The 22044-nt window shown below is 43.7% G+C and overlaps 2 protein-coding genes and 1 pseudogene across 14 annotated transcripts in view; 1 reads left to right on the forward strand and 2 right to left on the reverse strand.

Moving 5' to 3' along the window:
* CATSPERB (catsper channel auxiliary subunit beta) overlaps positions 1-1923 on the forward strand; it is a 187038-nt gene extending 185115 nt beyond the window's left edge. For 11 of the 12 annotated variants that reach the window (XR_015149463.1, XR_015149462.1, XR_015149466.1 and 8 more), the window contains one exon: positions 386-1923. Coding sequence is in view for 7 of the 12 variants with exons in the window: in XM_086363202.1 (XP_086219328.1) it covers positions 386-574 (189 nt within the window). In the remaining 5 variants the exon portion in view is untranslated. The remainder of the gene's footprint in view (positions 1-385) is intronic. The other variant, XM_086363204.1, reaches the window with a different exon arrangement.
* On the reverse strand, positions 1875-16097 carry LOC147349130 (U3 small nucleolar RNA-associated protein 14 homolog A pseudogene; annotated as a pseudogene). The gene is made up of 2 exons (XR_015149471.1): positions 15977-16097; positions 1875-4872 (listed from the first exon to the last, which is right to left on the reverse strand). The product of XR_015149471.1 is annotated as a U3 small nucleolar RNA-associated protein 14 homolog A pseudogene (transcript).
* Positions 16098-18177: 2080 nt separating this feature from the next.
* LOC147349131 (uncharacterized) overlaps positions 18178-22044 on the reverse strand; it is a 35883-nt gene continuing 32016 nt past the window's right edge. Inside the window, exons 3-4 of the mRNA XM_086364978.1 lie at positions 20453-20517; positions 18178-19765 (exon numbers count right to left, since the gene is read on the reverse strand). Of these exons, the coding sequence (XP_086221104.1) occupies positions 19718-19765; positions 20453-20517 (113 nt within the window). The 3' untranslated portion in view covers positions 18178-19717. The remainder of the gene's footprint in view (positions 19766-20452; positions 20518-22044) is intronic.

Here is a 22044-nt window from a genome sequence, read left to right on the forward strand (position 1 = left end):
CCTGTTGGCTCAGTAGTAAAGAATCTGCCTGCCAATGCAAGAGACACGGGTTCGATCCCTGGTCTGGGAAGATCCCACATGCCACAGAGCAAGTAAGCCCAAGCGTAGGAAAAAAGATTAAGAAGAAGAAAAAAGATGAAAGATAAAGATACAGGATATAAATTGAATTCTTATTCCCTATGTAAATTGTGCACATTGTTACCTGTCAGATTGCCAAGAGACTGTTTCTAAGGTTTGTGGAGGCTGAATATCTATATTGGTCTGGACAGAATATTGCTATATGAGTAGTAGTGTTTCCACCATTGTGTGAATCATGTCAAGTTCAATGTTTTGAATTGCTGAGCTCAGAAAACTTAAATATAAGACTTTGCTTTCTCTGTTGCAGATTTATGTTGACGAAGTCCCTCTGCCGTTTCCAGGACACACACTTATTGCTGTTGCAGCAGCTGTACTGCTAGGGGGATTAATTTTTATAGCATTTATGTTCCAAATACGTAATATCCACCCATGGGATACATTCAAAAAACTGATTAGAAGAAACAATGTGAACCCCACAAATATCACTGCCAATTAGCTAGTTTATAGATGAAAATCTGAATATTGAACAAATGATAATCATCATTTTCTCTGTATTTCCTAGTTTCATTAGAGAATTCCTAGAAAAAATATATTTAAATGTTAATGTAAAAATTAGATAAAATACTACAGAATTAGCATTTTAACTCAAATTACACTTTGTCAACATGTTTACCATTCCATTCTCTTATTTTGGATACATAGAAAATTTCTTATGTTAACACTTAGAAAATTTTCCTTGAGATTTTTAAGAAAATGAAAAATGATAACCATCTCTTGGGGAACGGGTTTTCTGTATTTATTCTATAGCTTTTGTTGACTGGAGCCCATTCTGAGCCTTGTCCTTTTCTGATTAGAATAAGGAGAATGCAGTCCTGCCAGGGAAAGACAGTTGATGAGGGAAAGATAGGTGATAAAGGAGGCCCATGTCCATGTATGCTTTCAGAACCTCGTGGGAATTACAGGTGAAGCCATTTGGGTTTTCTTGAGGCAACTTCAAAATCAGATTGTAATACCTAAAGAGGGAATGTGACCCCGTCATGGGGCTGAGTCTGGGGGCGGTACTGGTTTACAGAACCACATGTGACATGTAGAATTCCAAAAGATGCACCTCTGTGTGCTCTGAGAGCACCCGTTCCCAGGTCGTCAGAAGATGGCCAGTACATTTGGAGATCAGAGAGTTACACCCTCCTGAAAAAGCCCAGGAGGAGCCACAGTCTGCTCTTAACAACATGGGGCAAGGCTAGGCACCCAGCCCAGGAGAGTCCAGTTCTGGGAACCGCAAACCATGGCCGTGCCTGTGTATCCTGAAAGTTCTTCTGAGAGGACAGTGGGCAGGGTAGACCCAGCACTCAGACTCAGGAGCCAGACATTACAAGTTTGCCACTTCCGAGATGTATGACCTGAGAAAATCATTTAATTTCTTTGTGCCTGAGTGTTTTCACCTGTAAAATGGGGATAATATTAATACCTACCTAATAGGGCTGTTGTGAAGGCCAAATGAATTAATACAAACAAAGTAATTAGAACAGTGCCTGGCTTTGTGAATTGCTGTTCTGTTGCAGGTAATAGAAATCCATCCTGTCTAATTACAATGAAAAGGGAGTTTATTGGAAGGATACTACAGGAAGCCAGAAAATCAAAGCAAAATCTGGACAAGGAGTGCTTGTCTGTGGGGAGGAAGGAGACCCATTCTGGGGACCTAGGAGACAGGAATTTGTCAGCTCCTCAGAGCATCACTTGGGCTAGGGATCCAGAGATTAAACATGGCACAGAGATTAAAAGTGTAAACTACAGAGTTTGACAACCTGTGTTTCTTCTTTTAATAAATTTTTTTAACTACTTTAACATTTACTGAAAAGTTGTTATGGTGGTACAAAGAGTTCTCATATAACCCACACTCACTTGCCCCTGATATTAACATCTTTTTTTTTTTCAGTTAAGTAGATAAAAATGCCTTTATTTCTAAAATGTGGCTTAACTACACCCATGGTGTGCTAAGCTTGTTTTGGAATCATCTTGCAGCTCCAAGTAAAACCAGGCCAGTGGAGGAACAGTCGGGGCTATTGGTTCCCGGCACCAAGGTGTCACTACTTCACCAATTCAATCCACACAGTTATTCTCCAGAAGTTTTTTGTGACGTATGGAAAGTCGTTTTGGATTCCTTTGTACGACAGAGAGGTCCGACCTTGAGGAAGATCGGTAGCCCACATCCTCTGCTTTGATAGGCTTAATGATATGGCCTGGCTTGGTGACAACCTTGGACATGGTCAGCTTTTGGAAGGCCCTCTGAGTGTTCCACGTAGATCCTATGGGGGTCTGGATGGTCCTTTCAAATTGGTGATGGTGTGTGAATGGATGTGAAAGCACCTGCACCTGATGAGCTGCTGCATGGATGTTCCGCTTCTCACTGATGATCACGTTTGGCAAATTCTTGTCTTTCCTTGGAGGACCCTCAGGGGCTTTAATGAGAAACCGGCGTCTCTTCTTGGCACTGGGCTTCAGGCCCATACCACCCCACTTGCCCCAGCCAGGCAGAGTCAGGTCCAGGTCCTTTGGCTTACTCGCCTCCACAGCTTCCCTCTTCTCTTTCAAGAAGTCTCTGATGGCATCATCCCCAGCAAAAGCTACCTTTATCATCTGCCTTTGATCTCTCTCTTCTTCATCTTCCAACTCCTGTACAGTCGTGGGAACTGCCAAGGACTTCACGGAAGACGATTTTGTGGTTAGGAGGTTCTGGAGATCAATCATTTGTTCCTTCCTTTTCTTCTCCTTGGGAGTGCCAATATGATTACTTAGATTCTTCTCCAACTGCAGGCCTTCCACTGCAGTTCTGGGAAGCTCCTTGTTTTCAACACACCCTTCTCTGCCCAGCTCCTCCAGCTCATCCAGAGTCTGAGCTCTCTTTGGCCTCTGCAGCAACATGGGCTCCTCTTCCTCCCTGGCAGGTTCCTCTCTCTGAGCTGTCCTTGCTGAACTCAGTTCTTGCTTCCCTGACTGATGGTTCTCTGTGATGAGTTTCTGAGACAGTGCCCTCAATTCGGACAGAACCTCCTGGCTGCTAGGATCCTTTGTTACCTGTCTGTGCACTGGCTCCGCCATGTGGTTGAGCTCAGACTTCTGTCTAAGTGATCGCCTTTCCTCAAATTCTTTCAAGAGAGTTTCTTCCTCCACCACTGCTCTTTCTTCCTCACTTTCAGAAGTCTCCTGGGCTTCAGGCTCAGCAGGATTTTCCAGGTCTTTCTGGACCTCAGCCTCTTTGGCAACAATGAAGTGATTCTGGAACATCCAGGGGTTCAGTCCATTTGCCTTTATCTGCACCCCATTCACCACGTCAGGGACAAGAGGTTCTTCCTCTTCCTCCTGGACTTCCTCCTCTTCCTCACCCTCAGAGGCCGCCTGGACCTTCTGCATCAGCTCTTTGTTCCTGGCCAGCTGTTCCTGCATAGCCTGGCGAGCCTCCAGGTCGTATTTGGCCATAATTGCCTTTGATTTTGCCCATTTCCCACTGTTCTGGTGCTTAAGGCTCATTCGCTCCATCATTCTGGCCTTGTCAAGTTTTTCTAGTTCTTCCAGTGCCGCAGCAGGATTGACCTTCTGCAGCTTCTCAAAATCTTTTAAGGCTTGCTTGGCCTTTCCTTTCTTCAGAATTCTGTGATACTTTTTGCTCTTGATTCTCTTCTCTCTCCGAGCCCTGGCCTCATAGTAGGACTGCAGGGCCCGGGCCCTTTGAAGCTCTGCTCGGCGCATCTTTACCTCTTCCAGGCTCATAGCTTTGAGAGAGGCCTTTTCCACAGGAGTCAGTAAAGGCTCTGTCACAGGCTGCTTATTCTTATGGAGAAGATCAAAAATCTCCTGCTCCAGGGGAGTTCCTGCTTTCCAGCCACTGACCACATGTTCAATGGGAGCAAAGACTGATTGGCGCTTGCTCAGGGGAAAAACCAGCTGCTCTGCTTGCCGGTTCTTCAGAACGACAGGATCCCATTTGGAGAGGATTTGGGAGCTTTTATTGAATGCCACTTCTCTGTGGATCTGCTCAATCTCTTCTCTGTGAAGTGGTAACTCCACAGTCTTCTTCGATTTCACTCGATTCAGCTGCTTTTTCACAGCAGCCAATGAGGATGAAGTTTTAACAGGCTCAAGCAGATCTGAAAGGACCAGCTTTTCTCCTGATCCTTCAGAACTTACACTGAACTCTGACACCTTCAGACTAGCCTCAGACCTCTCAGCCAATTTCTGCCTATCCTTTCTATTAAGTGAACTGATTGATTCCAGAAGCTTCTGATGCTTTCTTTCCCCATCGTTGTCCCCTTCATCTTCACTGGTGCTCAAGGGGTAGTCTTTTGGCAAATCCTCTAGTTCTTTCTGTTGGTTCAAAGCCAGAAGGTTGCTCTCCGCAGCCTGGTTCCTGCTCATCTCAGCAGCCTGTCTCTCACATGGACCAGAAGCGGAAGTCGAAAGGTGATATTAACATCTTATAGCCTGGTTTTTATCTAGCTCCATCACCTACAAGCTGTGTGACCTCAGGAAAGTTATTTAACCTAAGATTCCATCCTGTGGTCCACACTTTGGCTGTTTGAGCTGTAGGATGCCATGTATGCATGCATCTGTATTCCTGTGTGTTCAAAGATACCCCTGCTCAGCTAATTCATTCTTCATGTGACCACAAATTTATTCACCTCTTCCCTGAAAACAGTCCATCCAAAGTCAGCTAATGATGGGATTCCAGAGATAATGTCATAGAGCCACTGTTCTTGGAGTCCAGGATCTCTAGGTGCTATCAATTTCTCTTAATTTCTTGTCAAAAAAGGAAGAAAATGGTGATAATTAGTACACTTGTATACCTGTGGTGGATTCATTTTGATATTTGGCAAAACTAATACAATTATGTTGTTTAAAAATAAAATAAAATTTTAAAAAAAAAGTGACTTTTATGACCCCGTAACTAAGCCCCTAAAGCTGGCTTAGTTTATCTTAGGTTTCTCTCTCCTCCACACATTCCACATGCTGCCTTGCCTCTGAACTGTACCTCATTTGATTAGGATCCTTTGTCCCAAACAATGAAATGCCTTCATTCCTGAAGGATCTGAGGCTTTGGCAATCAGATACCTATCACTCTGTAAGTTAGTTTCCATTGATTTTTTTTTTTTTTTCAGTTTATATGGATTTTTATCTTGGGGTATCCTTGGTAGTAAAAGTGTGTGGCCTGAAAGACACCCAATTAATATTGGTCCTCACTGTGTTACAGGATTCCTTTGTGGCTCAGCTGGTAAAGAATCTGCCTGCAATGTGGGAGATCTGGGTGCAATCCCTGGGTTGGGAAGATCCCCTGGAGAAGGGAAAGGCTCCCCACTCCAGTATTCTGGCCTGGAGAATTCCATGGACTGTATAGTCCATGGTGTTGCAAAGAGTTGGACACGACTGAGAGACTTTCACTTTTCCCTGTGTTAGAGCATCTCTATTTTTTCTCAATAAGATTGATGATCCCCTCTTGTGCCTGTTTTTCTAATGCACAAAAATGGCTACATGGCAGTCTTGGTGGAATCACTGGGGTCACTGTTGTGTTCACTGGTATTTTTACACTGGTTAGATAGGTCACTTGATTAACAGAGCTCAAAAAGCAAAACTGTTGGCAGTGGCTTATTAAGTGAAATCTAAAAATAATCACATTCATTCTCCACCCCTTACTTCCCATTTTATTGTGTTCCAGCTATCTCAAGCATCCCTGTATACTGGGGATCTCCAACATGGAACATACATTTCATCCAACGGGAGAAATCACAGTGTCCCCAGGACCACTGTGCATGAACTTTCGGTAGACTTCTTTATGTCATAAGACCATCCACGTTTCTGGATAGCAGAGTAGCAATCATGCAACGGGGGCTTCCCTGGTGGTCCAGAAGTTAAGGGGGTGCAGCTTCAGTTCCTGGTTGGGAAACTAAGATCCCACATGCCTCATGGCCAAAAAACCAAAACATAAGACAGAAACAAAATTTCAAAAAAGACTTAAAAAAAATAATGCTATGAATCCCCAAAACATCTACCCGTTACCTCACTTCTTTTTGTGATATGAATGAGGATAGGACAGAGGCAAATCGTGAGGGATTAAAATGTCTAAGGTTCCAGTGTGCTGAAAAGATTGTTGTTGTCCCCCTACGGGTAATTAAAATTTAAGTGTTTGATTATAATACAACACTTAAATGTACGTGGAAATTAAATTAACTTCTTTCCAGATTTCCTGATTGGAAAAATTCCAAATTCGTCAGAGCCTTACTATTCTCATTTTTTATCACCTCATTCCCTGTGTTGGTACATAAAGTGACAGAAATGGAGCAACACATGGTAGTGGATAAGACATGCCGAGCGAATGGGCACACATGCCTACTGTACAAGGAATTCATCTTTTTATGGAGCAAAAGGCAGCATGCTTACTGCCTGTGGTAACAGTCTCAGGTTCTGTAAGTTTAGGGTTCCTACCAGGTAACGCAACTCATCATGTGTGCACCTGTCATCTAGCCTGCTTTGTGTCACCCTAGGCAAATAGATGGGGAAACAGTGCAAACAGTGTCAGACTTAATTTTTTGGGTTCCAAAGTCACTGCAGATGGTGACTGCAGCCATGAAATTAAAAGATGCTTACTCCTTGGAAGGAACGTTATGACCAACCTAGATAGCATATTATAAAGCAGAGACATTACTTTGCCAACAAAGGTCCATCTAGTCAAGGCTACGGTTTTTCCAGCGGTCATGTATGGATGTCAGAGTTGGACTGTGAAGAAAGCTGAGCGCCGAAGAATTGATGCTTTTGAACTGTGCTGTTGGAGAAGACTCTTGAGAGTCCCTTGGACTGCAATCAGTCCATCCTAAAGGAGATCAGTCCTGGGTGTTCATTGGAAGAACTGATGCTAAAGCTGAAAGTCCAATACTTTGGCCACCTCATGTGAAGAGTTGACTCATTGGAAAAGACCCTGATGCTGGGAGGGATTGCGGGCAGGAGAAGAAGGGGACGACAGAGGATGAGATGGCTGGATGGCATCACCGACTCAATGGACATGAGTTTGAGTAAACTCAGGGAGTTAGTGATGGACAGGGAGGCCTGGCGTGCTGTGATTCATGGGGTTGCAAAGAGTCGGACACGACTGAGCGAATGAACTGAACTGAGGGCTCAGGTGCAAAGTGTGGTACAAAGACACTGATCCTCTGGCTACTGCTGTTGTTGAAATTAGTGAGTTGTTTGTTTTGTCCCGGTGTCTTCTGTCCTCCACCAGCATCACCAGAACTACGTCGTTACTTAGCAAGTAGCTAAGTATCTCAGATCCTTCACAGTTCTTGACACAAACAAGGCTTAAATTTGTTCATGGGTCTACTGGGTCATGAGAGAAGAGTAACCAATTTGTACTGCAGCTGGAACTGGGCTAGATCCCACTCAAAGCTGTCCATTTTTTCGAACCAAAATTATTAGAGCAGAAATTCTAAATGGTATGTGGCATGTTCAGCCTCCCATTTCCAGGCATCGTTTGTCTTGGCAGTAGGGAATGTGCGGTTCTCTAGCCTGTTCTTTACTTTGGAATGGGACATCACTACGGGATCCAGAATACTGAATTCATCCAAACTTTGCTAAAGCGTATTCTTACTAACCTTAATTTTCTATTTCATCATGGAATCTTACCAAGATATCTTAGGAAATTGTTTCTTTATGCTCTTCGGGTCCTACTACATCATGAGATGGTCGCCTTGCTCCCCACTAGACTGGGGCACAGAGTCACAGTGGCAGAAGAGTTACAGCGTGCCACTAAATGGCCAGGGGAAGGCCCATACTTGACATGGAAGCAACATGCCAGGTGCCAGGGCCCTCTAGGTGCCATGGCTATGGTGCCCACTTGGCTGTCATTATAATGAGCACAGGGGATGTGGTCATCTTCGGCACCTCTCGTTTCCATCAATATGAGGGATCCATATCTAAGTGCAGCACTGCCTGCCTTCAACCAGTCCTACCAAGATGGCAGTTAAGAGCTTGGACTCCAGAGTAGGATCATCTACTGTCTTTGCCATTTTCTAGCTGTGTCATCTTGAGAAAGTAACTTCTCTGTGTCTCAGTTTTATTGCCAATATAAAAATGACATTACTTGCCTCATTCAATTCCTTGGGAATTGAAGGAGCTAATATATGTAAAGTGCTTAGAAAAGAGCCTGGCATCTAGAAGGTGCTATTAGAAGTGTTAGCTATTATACAGGGAGTGTCAGGGAGTACATTTTAAAAGACTCAGATGCTTCCCTTATGAATCTGCTCTTAATGATGAAAAAAGGGAGACAGACTTCTGGGTGTTATTAGTCTTTGAATTCTTCTCTCTCCACTGTATCAGGTGCTTTCTGGCCTTTCAGCATCACCTAACATAGTGCAGGTACTGGGCCCAATTTACATTAGTCAATCCAATCCCTTAGAACCCCAGCCAGCAGCCTTAGCTAGCATAACAAATACAATATCACTATGACAATGAATTAAAAATAATCACAAATTATGTTCTTCAATTTTTTTCAAGCATTTCAAAATTCCTGGTCCATAAACATTTCCTCTGAGTTTTAACAATAAAATGAGCATACTCTATAATTTGCAATTCTATGGTATAACTCTTTTCTATTCTGATAGTGCTTAACACTCTCCTGTTTGAGTCAGAATCCACCATTGGACAATGAGTAGGCAAAAGGAGGGATTTTTAGATTTGGTCTACAAGGGAAGCACAGCAGGAACTGGCATAGGTTTCACTGAAGGAAGAATTTAGATCTAAATAAGAATTTAGGTGATCTTTGCATCCATGGGATCGCAAAGAGTCAGACACAACTGAGCAACAGAACAACAACAAAACCACCACCATTTTATTTTCTCAAGATGGTAGCCTGGGCTGGACTCAGCTGGGTGTTTCTGCTGGTCTTACCAATGACCCCTCTCGTATATCCTCAGCTGGAGGACTGGCTGGAGACTCAGCTCAGCTGGGCACCTGATGTCTGAGCTTCTTTCTCACTCCATGTAGTAGTCTCTGGACCTATTTCTTTTCTACCTGGCCCCTCTATGTGGCTTCCTTACGGGTTAGTTGGACCTCTTACACGGCAGCTCAGGTCTCCTAAAAATGCAAGAGGAAACTGCCACGCTTGGGCCTAGTACTAGCATAACACCATCTACATTCTATTGGCTAGAGCCAATCACCAGCCTCGCCCAGATTTAAGGGAGTAGGACTATGCACAATCATAAATACTGAGAGATGAGGTTCACTGAAGGCCACCAAATGCAGCAGGCTTATCAGAAAGCACCATCCTCCAAAGGAACAAGTTTAGGCTTCTTTGTGGGCCAGGGCTAGGATGCCCAAGATGGCTTCCTAACTCACACATCTGGCTCCTCAGCTGGGTTGACTGCAGCAGCTGGGTTCTGGCCAAAAGGCATCTGTCTCTCCATGTGGCATCTCCATGAAGCTATTAATAGCTTTGGCTTACTCACAGACTTGTACTTTCATAGTAATTGGACTTCTTACATGGCAGGTGGCTTCCCCCAGAACACTAAAGTGAGCACCGCCAGACTTTAACACGTGAGACTTCAAAGTCTCAGAGTATCACTTCTGCTTCATTCTACTGGTCAAGGTGGTCCCAATGCCAGCCCAGGTTCAAAGGCAGGAGAAACAGACACCACCTCTTTTGAATGGCAAGGTGACATGGCAGAAGAGCCTATATGGTTAGGAGGGATTATTTTAGTCATTTATGGAAGTATAAAGGGCTCCCCAGGTGGCACTAGTGGGAAAGAACCCATCTGCCAATGCAGGAGATGCTGGAGACAAGGATTCAATCCCTGGGTTGGGAAGATCTCCTCCCTGGATGAGGGCATGGCAATCCACTCCAGTATTCTTGCCTGGAGAATCTCAGGCACAGAGGAGACTAGCAGGCTACAGTCCATAGGGTCACAAAGAGTCGGACACAACTGAAATACACACTTGGAAATCTAATCTACCACTTTGATATTCATTAACAATATTTACCTGGGTTGTGAATTCAACTGGAAGTGTACTTCAGAAATCCTCAAAATCTGTTCTGAACTGGGTTTTCATCATCTCAGCTTTGGGCCACAGCCATAAGAGCTTCATTCAGATGGGTAACAAGACAGTTCCGAGGAAGGCTTTTTTGCTAGGTCAGTTATACTGGGATTTGAGTCTCTCAGCACCATCAGAAGCAACCATTCTAAATTACAATATTCCTCTTTCAGTGTTCAACTAATATCCACCCCCTCTTCCTGCCCACCCCCATCTTATGTCACAGCCAGGAAGTCCATGATTAACCTAAGCAGCTCAGGCTACAGTGTCAGGAGTTCCTGAGCAACCTCACACTTTGCCATCGTGTAACTAAACTCCCTGCACATACACACAGCTAGAACTTCCATTGTGGGGCTCCCAGTTCAGGTTAAAAGTCCTCAGCAGGAACCTGATTGGCTGAAAGATCAGATGGTTATTCCTAGATCAACCAGCTATGGCCAGGGACAAAGTCAAGCAATGCAGACCTCACCTTCTGTTCACTGGCACCATTTCCAGAAAAGGAAAAACCATTATTTGGCTTGGCAATCCCTCTAACTGCTGAAGAACAAAAACCTGATGCAGCCTATGGAGAGCAGAGATGAGGACTGAGCATGGTATCAATGACTGAGTGTCAATGGCTGAGGGCTCTGGGCAAACCGCAGTGCAATTCAGATGGAAGGGAAGGGGAAAGAGCTGGGATTGGTGGGTGACTGGAGTCCTTCTACCTCCAAACAAGGATGTGTGCTCCAAGCCCATCGACCCCCTCCGTGCCTTTCTTGGTAGACGCCAGCCAGTGTCATTAGAACCTCTGCCTGCTTTGGAATTGGGAGCCCTCCCTGCTGTCCCCAGCTTGCCCCACAGAGCCTCCCAGTCAGCCTCCACCTCTCTGCCAGCCTTCTCCTTCTCTGCCAGTCTCCTTTCTCATCCATGATCATTTGACCCATCATTCAAGGTCCAGTTGAAATGTCTCCTCTACTGAGAAATTCTCTCCCAGCTTTCTTTGATAAGGAGTTTTTCTTTCCTTTGAGTAGTGCAACACTGTGCACAGTTCTATATTATCACACCTCTTAGCCTGGGTCTGCTCTTTACACACTTGTCTCTCCTCTTCACTAGGTGTGGTGCTGATTTTCTATCACATTTCCTTTTAATGCCTGTCCAGGGTAGTGACTAACACATGGTTGATGTTCAATAAGTGAATGAGGAATGAAAAACATTTTATATCAAATTTGGGGATGAACAGGAGAACATAAATATGATATGAGAGCACCCTTCTATGAAAGATGTTCAGATGAAGTAGCACGATATGTAACATCCCACAGGCACAATAGGCACATCCCACAATTTATTGAGTAGGCACTCAATAAATATTTGTTGAAATGAATAAGCAGGACTCAGAAGAAGAGGTTTTGAGGATCATTATGATATGTATATAATTATGTGTTTCTTTTTCATCTGTCTTTGTTTTCTTAAGAGTAGTAATGGGGGAATTTAGAAAATAAAAGTATGAGGAAGAAAAATTAAAATCATACCACCTAAAATTTTGATATCTTTTCTTAGTCTTCTGTGTTTTGTGTGTGTGTATCTGTGTGTGTGTGTGTGTGTGTGTGTGTATGTACATGTATAAGCATACCTAAGATAAAGTAATTCTCTTGGAAAAATGGTTTGGGGTCAGACTGTGGTTCATCCTTGGAGAAGGCAATGGCAAGCCACTCCAGTACTCTTGCCTGGAAAATCCCATGGACGGAGGAGCCTGGAAGGCTGCAGTCCATGGGGTCGCTACTAGTCGCACACGACTGAGCGACTTCACTTTCACTTTTCACTTTCACTTTTCACTTTCATGCACTGGAGAAGGAAATGGCAACCCACTCCAGTGTTCTTGCCTGGAGAATCCCAGGGATGGGGGAGCCTGGTGGGCTGCTGTCTATGGGGTCGCACAGAGTCGGACACAACTGAAGCGACTTAGCAGCAGCAGCAGCAGCAGTGGTTCATCCTAACTCTCCTTTGGTCCCCAACCTAGATCAGTTTACAGGAGAATCTGTCATGTTAGATCCTGTCTCTGAATAAATTGGTTATATCTTGTGAACATTTCTCAGGATCAAATTAAAAAAAGAGATCCCTTTCTGATTTGCCATCATGCCATTCATAAATCTCAGAGATTCTGGTTGTGATAAAATTGATAATCATTTTGGTCAATTTTTTTTTCTGTTTTAATCATATTTTTAAGAACATGTAGTTTTCCTTTGGGACTTAGAAGAAAAAATTAACCCTCTAATAACAAATTGATCTGTCTAAAATGAATTATTGCAAAATAACAGCAATCTTAGGAAAAAATCAATTTTGTTAATAGAGATAGAATTATCACAGTCTCATTCCTGGGAATGTATTTTTTTGAAACAGGAGCTTAAAATAATTTTTTCTTTATCAAGAATTTTTTATATTTCGTTTCCATCTTATCTTTTCTTTCAGCAAATTGTTTCTTATACGTAGTCATTACTAAGTATGTGTTGAATGAATGAAAAAAAGATACTTCAAATCTGTTTATCTCTAGCAGAATTAATCAAGGAAAGAGAATTAGATGTTAAAAATTGAAAACCGAAATGAAAAATACCAAGTTAAAGATTCTAAGTAATAGTAAGCATTTTCAATGTGTGTGTGTGTGTGTGTGTGTGTGTGTGTGGTGGGGGGGGGCAGCTGGGTGGGAGGGACCATTTGAATTAAAAAAATTCCTGTAAGGGAAAATGTTTGATCCATAGACCACTGTAAGAAGATGTAACTCATTTTGTGGTAGTAATTTAGGAAGAACATCAGAAAAAACAAAGGTTGGTAATATAGAAATGATTGTCAGTGGAGAAGTTCTGTTCAGCGAGTTGGTCTTGGCTCACACAATCCCCCTACAACTGGGGGAATCTAGGCCTCATAACTTGCCTGAAGTTCCAGGACCCAAGTAAGGAACTGTGGGGATTTATAGGTTTTCCTATGAATCTAAGAGCTAGTCTCAGGGTCCTGCTGTAGCTTCCAAGATGGAACCTGATATGCCTGAGAGAATGAATGAAGAAAGAGGAGGGAACAGGAGCCCCAGAGCCTCCGGTGGAAGGAGAGAGGAAGGGGAAGGGAGAGGAGACTCAGGCTGCATGCCATCCTAGAAAAGTCTCAGTCAGGGGTGAGCCTAGGAACAGGATTGCCTTGAGAAGAGTTTCATGTCAAGCAGAAATGGCCAGTTCTAAGTCCCTTCTGGCGCAGGCCTCCCTTGGTTGAGACAAGCCGAGGGAGGGCATTTCCCCCAGGGAACACTGCAGGGAAACGAGGTGGGGAAGCTGGAGGCTGTTTGCCGACCCCATCGTCGGTTGCAGGTTCTCTGGAGCAGAGACCTGAGCCGATACCTCCATGGCTACCATTCCCCACAGACACCTGGAAATCTGATTTCATGCTGGATTACTTGTATGCTGCTGCTGCTGCTAAGTCGCTTCAGTCGTGTCCGACTCCGTGTGACCCCATAGACGGCAGCCCACTAGGCTCCTCTGTCCCTGGGATTTTCCAGGCAAGAATACTGGAGTGGGTTGCCATTGCCTTCTCCAATGCATGAAAGTGAAAAGTAAAAGTGAAGTCGCTCAGTCGTGTCTGACTCTTTGCAACCCCATGGACTGAAGCCTACCAGGCTCTTCTGCCCATGGGATTTTCCAGGCAAGAGTACTGGAGTGGGGTGCCATTGCCTTCTCCAAGATTACTTGTATGCTGCTGCTGCTGCTGCTGCTGCTGCTAAGTCGCTTCAGTCGTGTCCGACTCTGTGCGACCCCAGACATGGCAGCCCACCAGGCTCCCCCGTCCCTGGGATTCTCCAGGCAAGAACACTGGAGTGGGTTGCCATTTCCTTCTCCAATGCATGAAAGTGAAAAGTGAAAGTGAAGTCGCTCAGTTGTGTCCGACTCTCAGCAACCCCATGGACTGCAGCCTACCAGGCTCTGCCGCCTATGGGATTTTCCAGGCAAGAGTACTGGAGTGGGGTGCCATTGCCTTCTCCAAGATTACTTGTATAGGACCCGACATATCCCTGGCAGACGCTCCCTAGAAGCACAGCTGTTGCCAGTGACTGATTAGAGAGACTGAAAGCAGGTTAGAGACGAGAGAAACCTCCCGCACCCCACCACTCCTTTTGATGCAGACTGTGTGAGGACGTTGTGTTGTCCGTTATTCCTTCCTTTATGTCCATAGGATTCTCCAGGCAAGAATACTGAAGTGGGTTGCCATTTCCTCCTCCAGGGGATCTTCCTGACCCAAGAATCAAACCTGTATCTCCTGTATTGCAGTCAAATTCTTTACCATCTGAGCCAGCAGGGAAGCCCTTTGGTGTCAGTTAAATACTTATCCCTTTGGTGTCAGTTAAATAAGACTTCAAACATGTTTTCTGGAAGGAGGATGCAGAGGAAGAGGAGTCTAATGTTGGATAAATAAGACATAATTAGGTCCTTGGATACAAGAATCTGAGAAGTTAGTAGTAGGTAGGTAAGTTCTTAAAGCATGATGAAAGTAATATGTGAGATACCAACTTAACCAGTGAGAAGAGGACAATTTGAAAAGGCAAGAGCAGGGACTTCCCTGGTGGTGCAGTGGCTAAGACTCTGCATTCCCAATACAGGAGGCCCAGGTTCAATCCCTGGTCAGGGATTAGATCCCACGTGTCGCAACTAAGACCTGGCACAGACAAATAAATAAATAAAATAAATAAATATTTAAAAAAGAAAAGACAAACTAGAAAAATAGTTGTTAGGATGCTATTGTAGCAATCCACAACTGAAGTAGTGAGGCCCCAACTTGAGGTGGTGAGAGTAGAATCCCAAGGAAAGGATGAATCAAAAACTATGACCTTCATATGAAAATTGATTAAATGCAGGAGAAAAAAAAATTGGGGAGAAGAAAAAAGTCTGAAGTAATATCAAGATTTTGAGTCTGGGAGAATAAGAAAATGGGAGAAGTGAAAGATGAGCTGGTTCCCTGGTGAATTACAGATCTGCTGTGCTCAGTGAAAAATCTATATTTTGTGTATGAATTAACAGTTTTTAAACATTTAGTTGGGCTCAGTGGTAAAGAATCCGCCTGCCAATGCAGGAGATGTGGGTTTGATCCCTGGGTTGGGAAGATCCACTGGAGAAGGAAATGGCAACCCACTCCAGCATTCTTGACTGGGAAATCCCATGGACAGAGTAGCCTGGCAGGCTACAGTCCACTGGGTCACAAAAGAATTAGATACCACTAGCAACCAAACAACAACAAAGATTTAATAGATTTAAATAATATCTTGGGCAAGATGGATTGCAATATGAAAGTATATCATGATTCTTCTGTTTGAGTTGTATAATTTTTTCATTTGTTTGTTGTTATTAAAAAATGTATAACCAAAAACATGTGTTTTATATTATTTAGGAGAAAATAAGTTACAACTGTTCCTTGTTACTCTGATGTTAAAAAACTGTAAAAGAATAACACAGTCAAGTGTTTTCTTACCTCCAATAATGTGGTGAGTTACAGGTATGGGATATATAATCATTGTGTGCTAAGTCACTTCAGTCATGTCCAACTCTTTCTGACCTTATGGACTGTAGCCCACCAGGTCCTCCGTCCATGGGATTCTCCAGGGAAGAATACTGGAGTGGGTTGCCATTTCCTTCTCCAGGGGATCTTCCCAACCCAGGGACTGAACCTGAGTCTCCTAAGGCTCCTGCATTGCAGGCAGATGCTTGACTGCTGAGCCACCAGGGAAGCCCAATATTTTTAGTATTTATAGTCAACAGAATGTGCTCCTTTCACTTATTGTCTATTATTTTCAGGATAGTGTCTAAAATAAACAAAAACTCACCTTTCTCACAACCATGCTTTATACATTTTGTAGAGATTTAATTTTTCTTTTTAAAGGATTCCTCTTCTCTATTCTCTACCAGAGTCTATATTATCTTCTTTATGATTTGGAGGCTTTTTCCCTAAATAAAGAAATTTCACAATAGTTTATGAACACCTTTTGAAAATATAACAGATCAGTTCAGTTCAGTTCAGTTGCTCATTAGTGTCCGACTCTTTGCGACCCCATGAATCGCAGCACGCCAGGCCTCCCTGTCCATCACCAGCTCCCAGAGTTCAACAAAATTAATGTGCATCGAGTTGGTGATGCCATCCAGCCATCTCATCCTCTGTCGTCCCCTTCTCCTCCTGCCCCCAATCCCTCCCAGCATCAGGGTATTTTCCAGTGAGTCAACTCTTCACATGAGGTGGCCAAAGTATTGGAGTTTCAGCCTCAGCATCAGTCCTTCCAGTGAACACCCAGGACTGATTACCTTTAGGATGGACTGGTTGGATCTCCTTGCAGTCCAATGACTCGCAAGAGTCTTCTCCAGCACCACAGTTCAAAAGCATCAATTCTTTGGTGCTCAGCTTTCTTCACAGTCCAACTCTCACATCCATACATGACCACTGGAAAAACCATAGCCTTAACTACGCGGACCTTTGTTGGCAAAGTGGAAGGGACTGGGGGCAGGAGGAGAAGGGGACGACAGAGGATGAGATGGCTGGATGGTCTGAGTGAACTCCGGGAGTTGGTGATGACAGGGACGCCTGATGTGCTGCGATTCAGGGGATCGCAAAGAGTCAGACAAGACTGAGCGACTGAACTGAACTGAACTGAATATTTACTCTGCTTTTGAATATGCTATCTAGGTTGGTCATAACTTTCCTTCCAAGGAGTAAGCCTCGTTTAATTTCATGGCTGCAGTCACCATCTGCAGTGATTTTGGAGCCCCCAAAAATAAAGTCTGCCACTGTTGCCACTGTTTCCCCATCTATTTGCCATGAAGTGATGGGACCAGATGCCATGATCTTCATTTTCTGAATGTTGAGTTTTAAGCCAACTTTTTCACTCTCCGCTTTTACTTTCATCAAGAGGCTCTTTAGTTCCTCTTCACTTTCTGCCATAAGGGTGGTGTCATCTGCTTATCTGAGGATATTGATATTTCTCCCGGCAATCTTGATTCCAGATTGTGCTTCCTCCAGCCCAGCATTTCTCATGATATACTCTGCATATAAGTTAAATAAACAGGGTGACAATATACGGCCTTGACGTACTCCTTTTCCTATTTGGAACCAGTCTGTTGTTCCATGTCCAGTTCTAACTGTTGCTTCCTGACCTGCATACAAATTTCTCAAGAGACAGGTCAGATGGTCTGATATTCCCATCTCTTTCAGAATTTTCCAGGTTATTGTGATCCACACAGTCAAAGGCTTTGGCATAGTCAATAAAGCAGAAATAGATGTTTTTCTGGAACTCTCTTGCTTTTTCCATGATCCAGCAGATGTTGGCAATTTGATCTCTGGTTCATCTGCCTTTTCTAAAACCAGCTTGAACATCTGGAAGTTCACGGTTCACGTACTGATGAAACCTGGCTTGGAGAATTTTGAGCATTACTTTACCAGCGTGTGAGATGAGTGCAATTGTGCGGTAGTTTAAGCATTCTTTGGCATTGCCTTTCTTTGGGATTGGAATGAAACTGACCTTTTCCAGTCCTGTGGCCACTGCTGAGTTTTCCAAATTTGCTGGCATATTGAGTGTAGCACTTTCACAGCATCATCTTTCAGGATTTGAAATAGCTCAACTGGAATTCCATCACCTCCACTAGCTTTGTTCGCAGTGATGCTTTCTAAGGCCCACTTGACTTCCCATTCCAGGATGTCTGGCTCTAGGTGACTGATAACACCATCGTGATTATCTGGGTCGTGAAGATCTTTTTTGTACAGTTCTTCTGTGTATTCTTGCCACCTCTTCTTAATATCATCTGCTTGTTAGGTCCATACCATTTCTGTCCTTTATTGAGCCCATCTTTGCATGAAATATTCCCTTGGTATCTCTAATTTTCTTGAAGAGATCTCTAGTCTTTCCCATTCTGTTCTTTTCCTCTATGTCTTTGCATTGATTGCTGAGGAAGGCTTTATCTCCTCTCCTTGCTAGTCTTTGGAACTCTGCATTCAGATGCTTTTATCTTTCCCTTTCTCCTTTGCTTTTCACTTCTCTTCTTTTCACAGCTATTTGTAAGGCCTCCCCAGGCAGCCATTTTGCTTTTTTGCATTTCTTTTCCATGGGGATGGTCTTGATCCCTGTCTCCTGTACAGTGTCACGAACCTCATTCCATAGTTCATCAGGCACTCTATCTATCAGATCTAGGCCCTTAAATCTATTTCTCACTTCCACTGTATAATCATAAGGGATTTGATTTAGGTCATACCTGAATGGTCTAGTGGTTTTCCCTACTTTCTTCAATTTAAGTCTGAAGTTGGTAATAAGGAGTTCATGATCTGAGCCACAGTCAGCTCCCGGTCTTCTTTTTGCTGACTGTATAGAGCTTCTCCATCTTTGGCTGCAAAGAATATAATCAATCTGATTTTGGTGTTGACCATCTGGTGATGTCCATGTGTAGAGTCTTCTCTTGTGTTGTTGGAAGAGGGTGTTTGCTATGACCAGTGCGTTCTCTTGGCAAAACTCTATTAGCCTTTGCCCTGCTTCATTCTGTACTCCAACGCCAAATTTGTCTGTTACTCCAGGTGTTTCTTGACTTCCTACTTTTGCATTCCAGTCCCCTATAATGAAAAGGACATCTTTTTGGGGTGTTAGTTCCAAAAGGTCTTGTAGGTCTTCATAGAACCGTTCAACTTCAGCTTCTTCAGCGTTACTGGTTGGGGCATAGGCTTGGAACACCATGATATTGAATGGTTTGCCTTGGAAATGAACAGAGATCATTCTGTCATTTTTGAGATTGCATCCAAGTACTGCATTTCGAACTCTTTTGTTGACCATGATGGCTACTCCATTTCTTCTAAGGGATTCCTGCCCACAGTAGTAGATATAATGGTCATTTGAGTTAAATTCACGCATTCCAGTCCATCTTAGTTCGTTGATTCCTAGAATGTCGACATTCACTCTTGCCATCTCCTGTTTGACCACTTCCAATTTGCCTTGATTCATGGACCTAACATTCCAGGTTCCTATATGCAATATTGCTCTTTACAGCATTGGACCTTGCTTCTCTCACCAGTCACATCCAACAACTAGGTATTGTTTTTGCTTTGGCTCCATCCCTTTATTGTCTCTGGAGTTATTTCTCCACTGATCTGCAGTAGCATATTGAGCACCTACCAACCTGGGGAGTTCTTCTTTCAGTATCCCATCATCTTGCCTTTTCATACTGTTCATAGGGTTCTCAAGGCAAGAATACTGAAGTGGTTTGCCATTCCCTTCGCCAGTGGACCACATTGTGTCAGACCTCTCCACCATGACCCGTCCGTCTTGGGTGGCCCCACATGGCATGGCTTAGTTTCATTGTGTTAGACAAGGCTGTGGTCCGTGTGATCAGATTGGCTAGTTTTCTGTGATTATGGTTTCAGTGTGTCTGCCCTCTGATGCCCTCTAGCACCACCTACCGTCTCACTTGGGTTTCTCTTACCTTGGACGTGGGGTATCTCCTCACAGCCAGCCCTCCTGACCTTGAATGTGGAGTAGCTCCTCTTGGTCCTCCTGCGCCCGCGCAACAGCCGCTCCTTGGACGTGGGTTTGCTCCTTTCAGCCGCCACCCCTGACCTTGGACGTGGGGTCCAATAACAGATCAACCTGTGTTAGATTTTTATAATGTAAATGTAGATTTGCCATTATTAGGAGCAGAAATCTTATTATACAAGTAACTGAGTCTGTCTCCAGCATCTGGGTACCATTCACTGAGTCCTCTTTGGGGGAGACATAATTCAAATACATTATAACTTTTTTTCTTTAAAAATATTTTTATAAACCTATAAAAAATAGCCCCTAGAGAAGGAAATGGCAACCCACTCCAGTATTGTTGTGTGGAAAATCCCATGGACAGAGGAGCCTGGTGGGCTACAGGTCATGGGGTTGCAGACTCAGACCTGACTAAGTGACTGAAAATACATAAAAATAGCTGATCATGTCATCAGTGAACTTGGTCAAAATGTATCTGACCTATACTGAAAAAACTAAATGTGCCTCTGATTGGTAGAAGCCTTATTTAAATGTTGAATGAAGTGAAATCAGTCTGGCAAAAGGTCAACAGGGGCTGAGTTGTAAGCAGGGATATGGGGCAGACCAGCAAGGAAAGGTTTGTGAAAGAAAACTTCCTCAGGGAACTCTGTAAATGGCAGCACTTCTTAGATTGAGTCATTGTATGCTAAAGAGTTTGGAGATTCACTCAGTTGGCCCCTGATTGGGGAGGGGCAGGACGTTGTTCAACAGCCCCAAGATCTGCATCTGTGGTCCTCCTAGAGAGCTTGTTTGCTTACTTACCCAGAATCTTTCAGTGTTGGTATCTGAAGAGGAAGCCACGTGCTCTGGCAAACTTGGATTGATTCCTGAGTTGGAGGATAAAACATAATAATCATAAAATATACAAATTAATGAATGCCTACTGTATTCTTGGACTGCAAGGAGATCAATCCAGTCAATCCTAAAGGAAATCAATCCTGAGAATTCATTGGAAGGACTGATGCTGAAGCTCCAACACTTTGGCCACCTGATGTGAAGAGCCAACTCATTAGAAAAGACCCTGAAGCTGGGAAAGATTGAAGGCAGGAGGAGAAGGGGACAACAGAGGATGAGATGGTGGGATGACATCACTGACTCGATGGACATGAGTTTGAGCAAGTTCTGGGAGATGGTGAAGGACAGGGAAGCCTGGCATGCTGCAGTCCATGGGGTCACAAAGAGTCAGACACAACTGAGCAATAACAACAGCAACAATAACTATATTCTAGGTACTTTACATACACACTGTTGCTTAAAACAACCCTTTAAGGTAAGTAGACTTTTCATATTACCAATGGGAAAACTGAGGTTCAGAATAGTTGAGTATCTTGCTTACACAGTAAATGGCAGAGTGGAAATTTGAACTCGCGTCACACCTGCTCAGAAGCACGTGCTTTTTCCATCATTCACATCAACCTCTCTGGGTTGTGAGTGGAATTTGGAAGCAGTAGTTTTCTATTCCTATTTCTGCAATGGAAGAATTTAGAGATGGGTGTTCCATGATGCCCTCAGGGTGGTCTTAGGTCTAAAGTATGGATTCTCAACATTCAGAGTCACAAGACCCCCTTGTCTGGTGAGAGGATATAGGACAGGATCCCCCTCTTACCAGGCGACAGAGTCAGGCATGGCTCTCAGAGGGCTTCTGGTAGCTGTCCATACAGCCCTGCAGGCGTGGTTCTCTTCCACCCCCAGTAGAGGGCTCAGTTCAAGGACATGAGACTCACATCACGGGGCGGGGAGCTGCCCTACTGTAGAAGCCCCACTTCCTAGAGGAGTAAAATCGCTTGTGACAACTTTATAGGCATATCTTCCAGGTGACTAGAGTCAGCACACTCAGGGAAGCCCAAGGGAGACCAAGTATTTACAGTTCTCACAGCTTCCCAGTCAGGAATCATTTTCACCACAAGCAGTACTGCCTGGTAACACAGTCAACACACCTTATTGATCAGGTTACCAAAGAAACAGAGTTAGAAAGTTAGTAAGAGTTCAAACACTCTCGCAGAAGTTTTTTGTTAACCTAATAAAAAGAATTTTGTTAACCCTTTATGCACTGGTTCTAATCTAGTTCTCTGCCAAGAACTAGGCATATGTTTTGAGCAATCCCTTTCTGGGTCTCTGGGCCATCGTCTATAAAATGAGGGCATTTTACTACAACTTCCATTCTTCCTTTCTGAATCATATTGTGGTAGAGTGAAAGGAGTCCTATATTAAAATTAGAAAATCTAGGTTCTAATTCCTTTAACTAGCTCTCCTACGTATTAGCTATCTAACCTGGAAATAATATTACCTGCTCACAATGTTAGGATAAGGATAAAAGATTAGAATACACACGATAAGGCTTTGAAAACTACATC

This window comes from Bos grunniens, chromosome 21 (genome assembly GCF_055505025.1).
Source record: "Bos grunniens cultivar Pamir isolate PY7600 chromosome 21, Bosgru_T2T1.0, whole genome shotgun sequence".
Taxonomy (NCBI): Eukaryota; Metazoa; Chordata; class Mammalia; order Artiodactyla; family Bovidae; genus Bos; species Bos grunniens.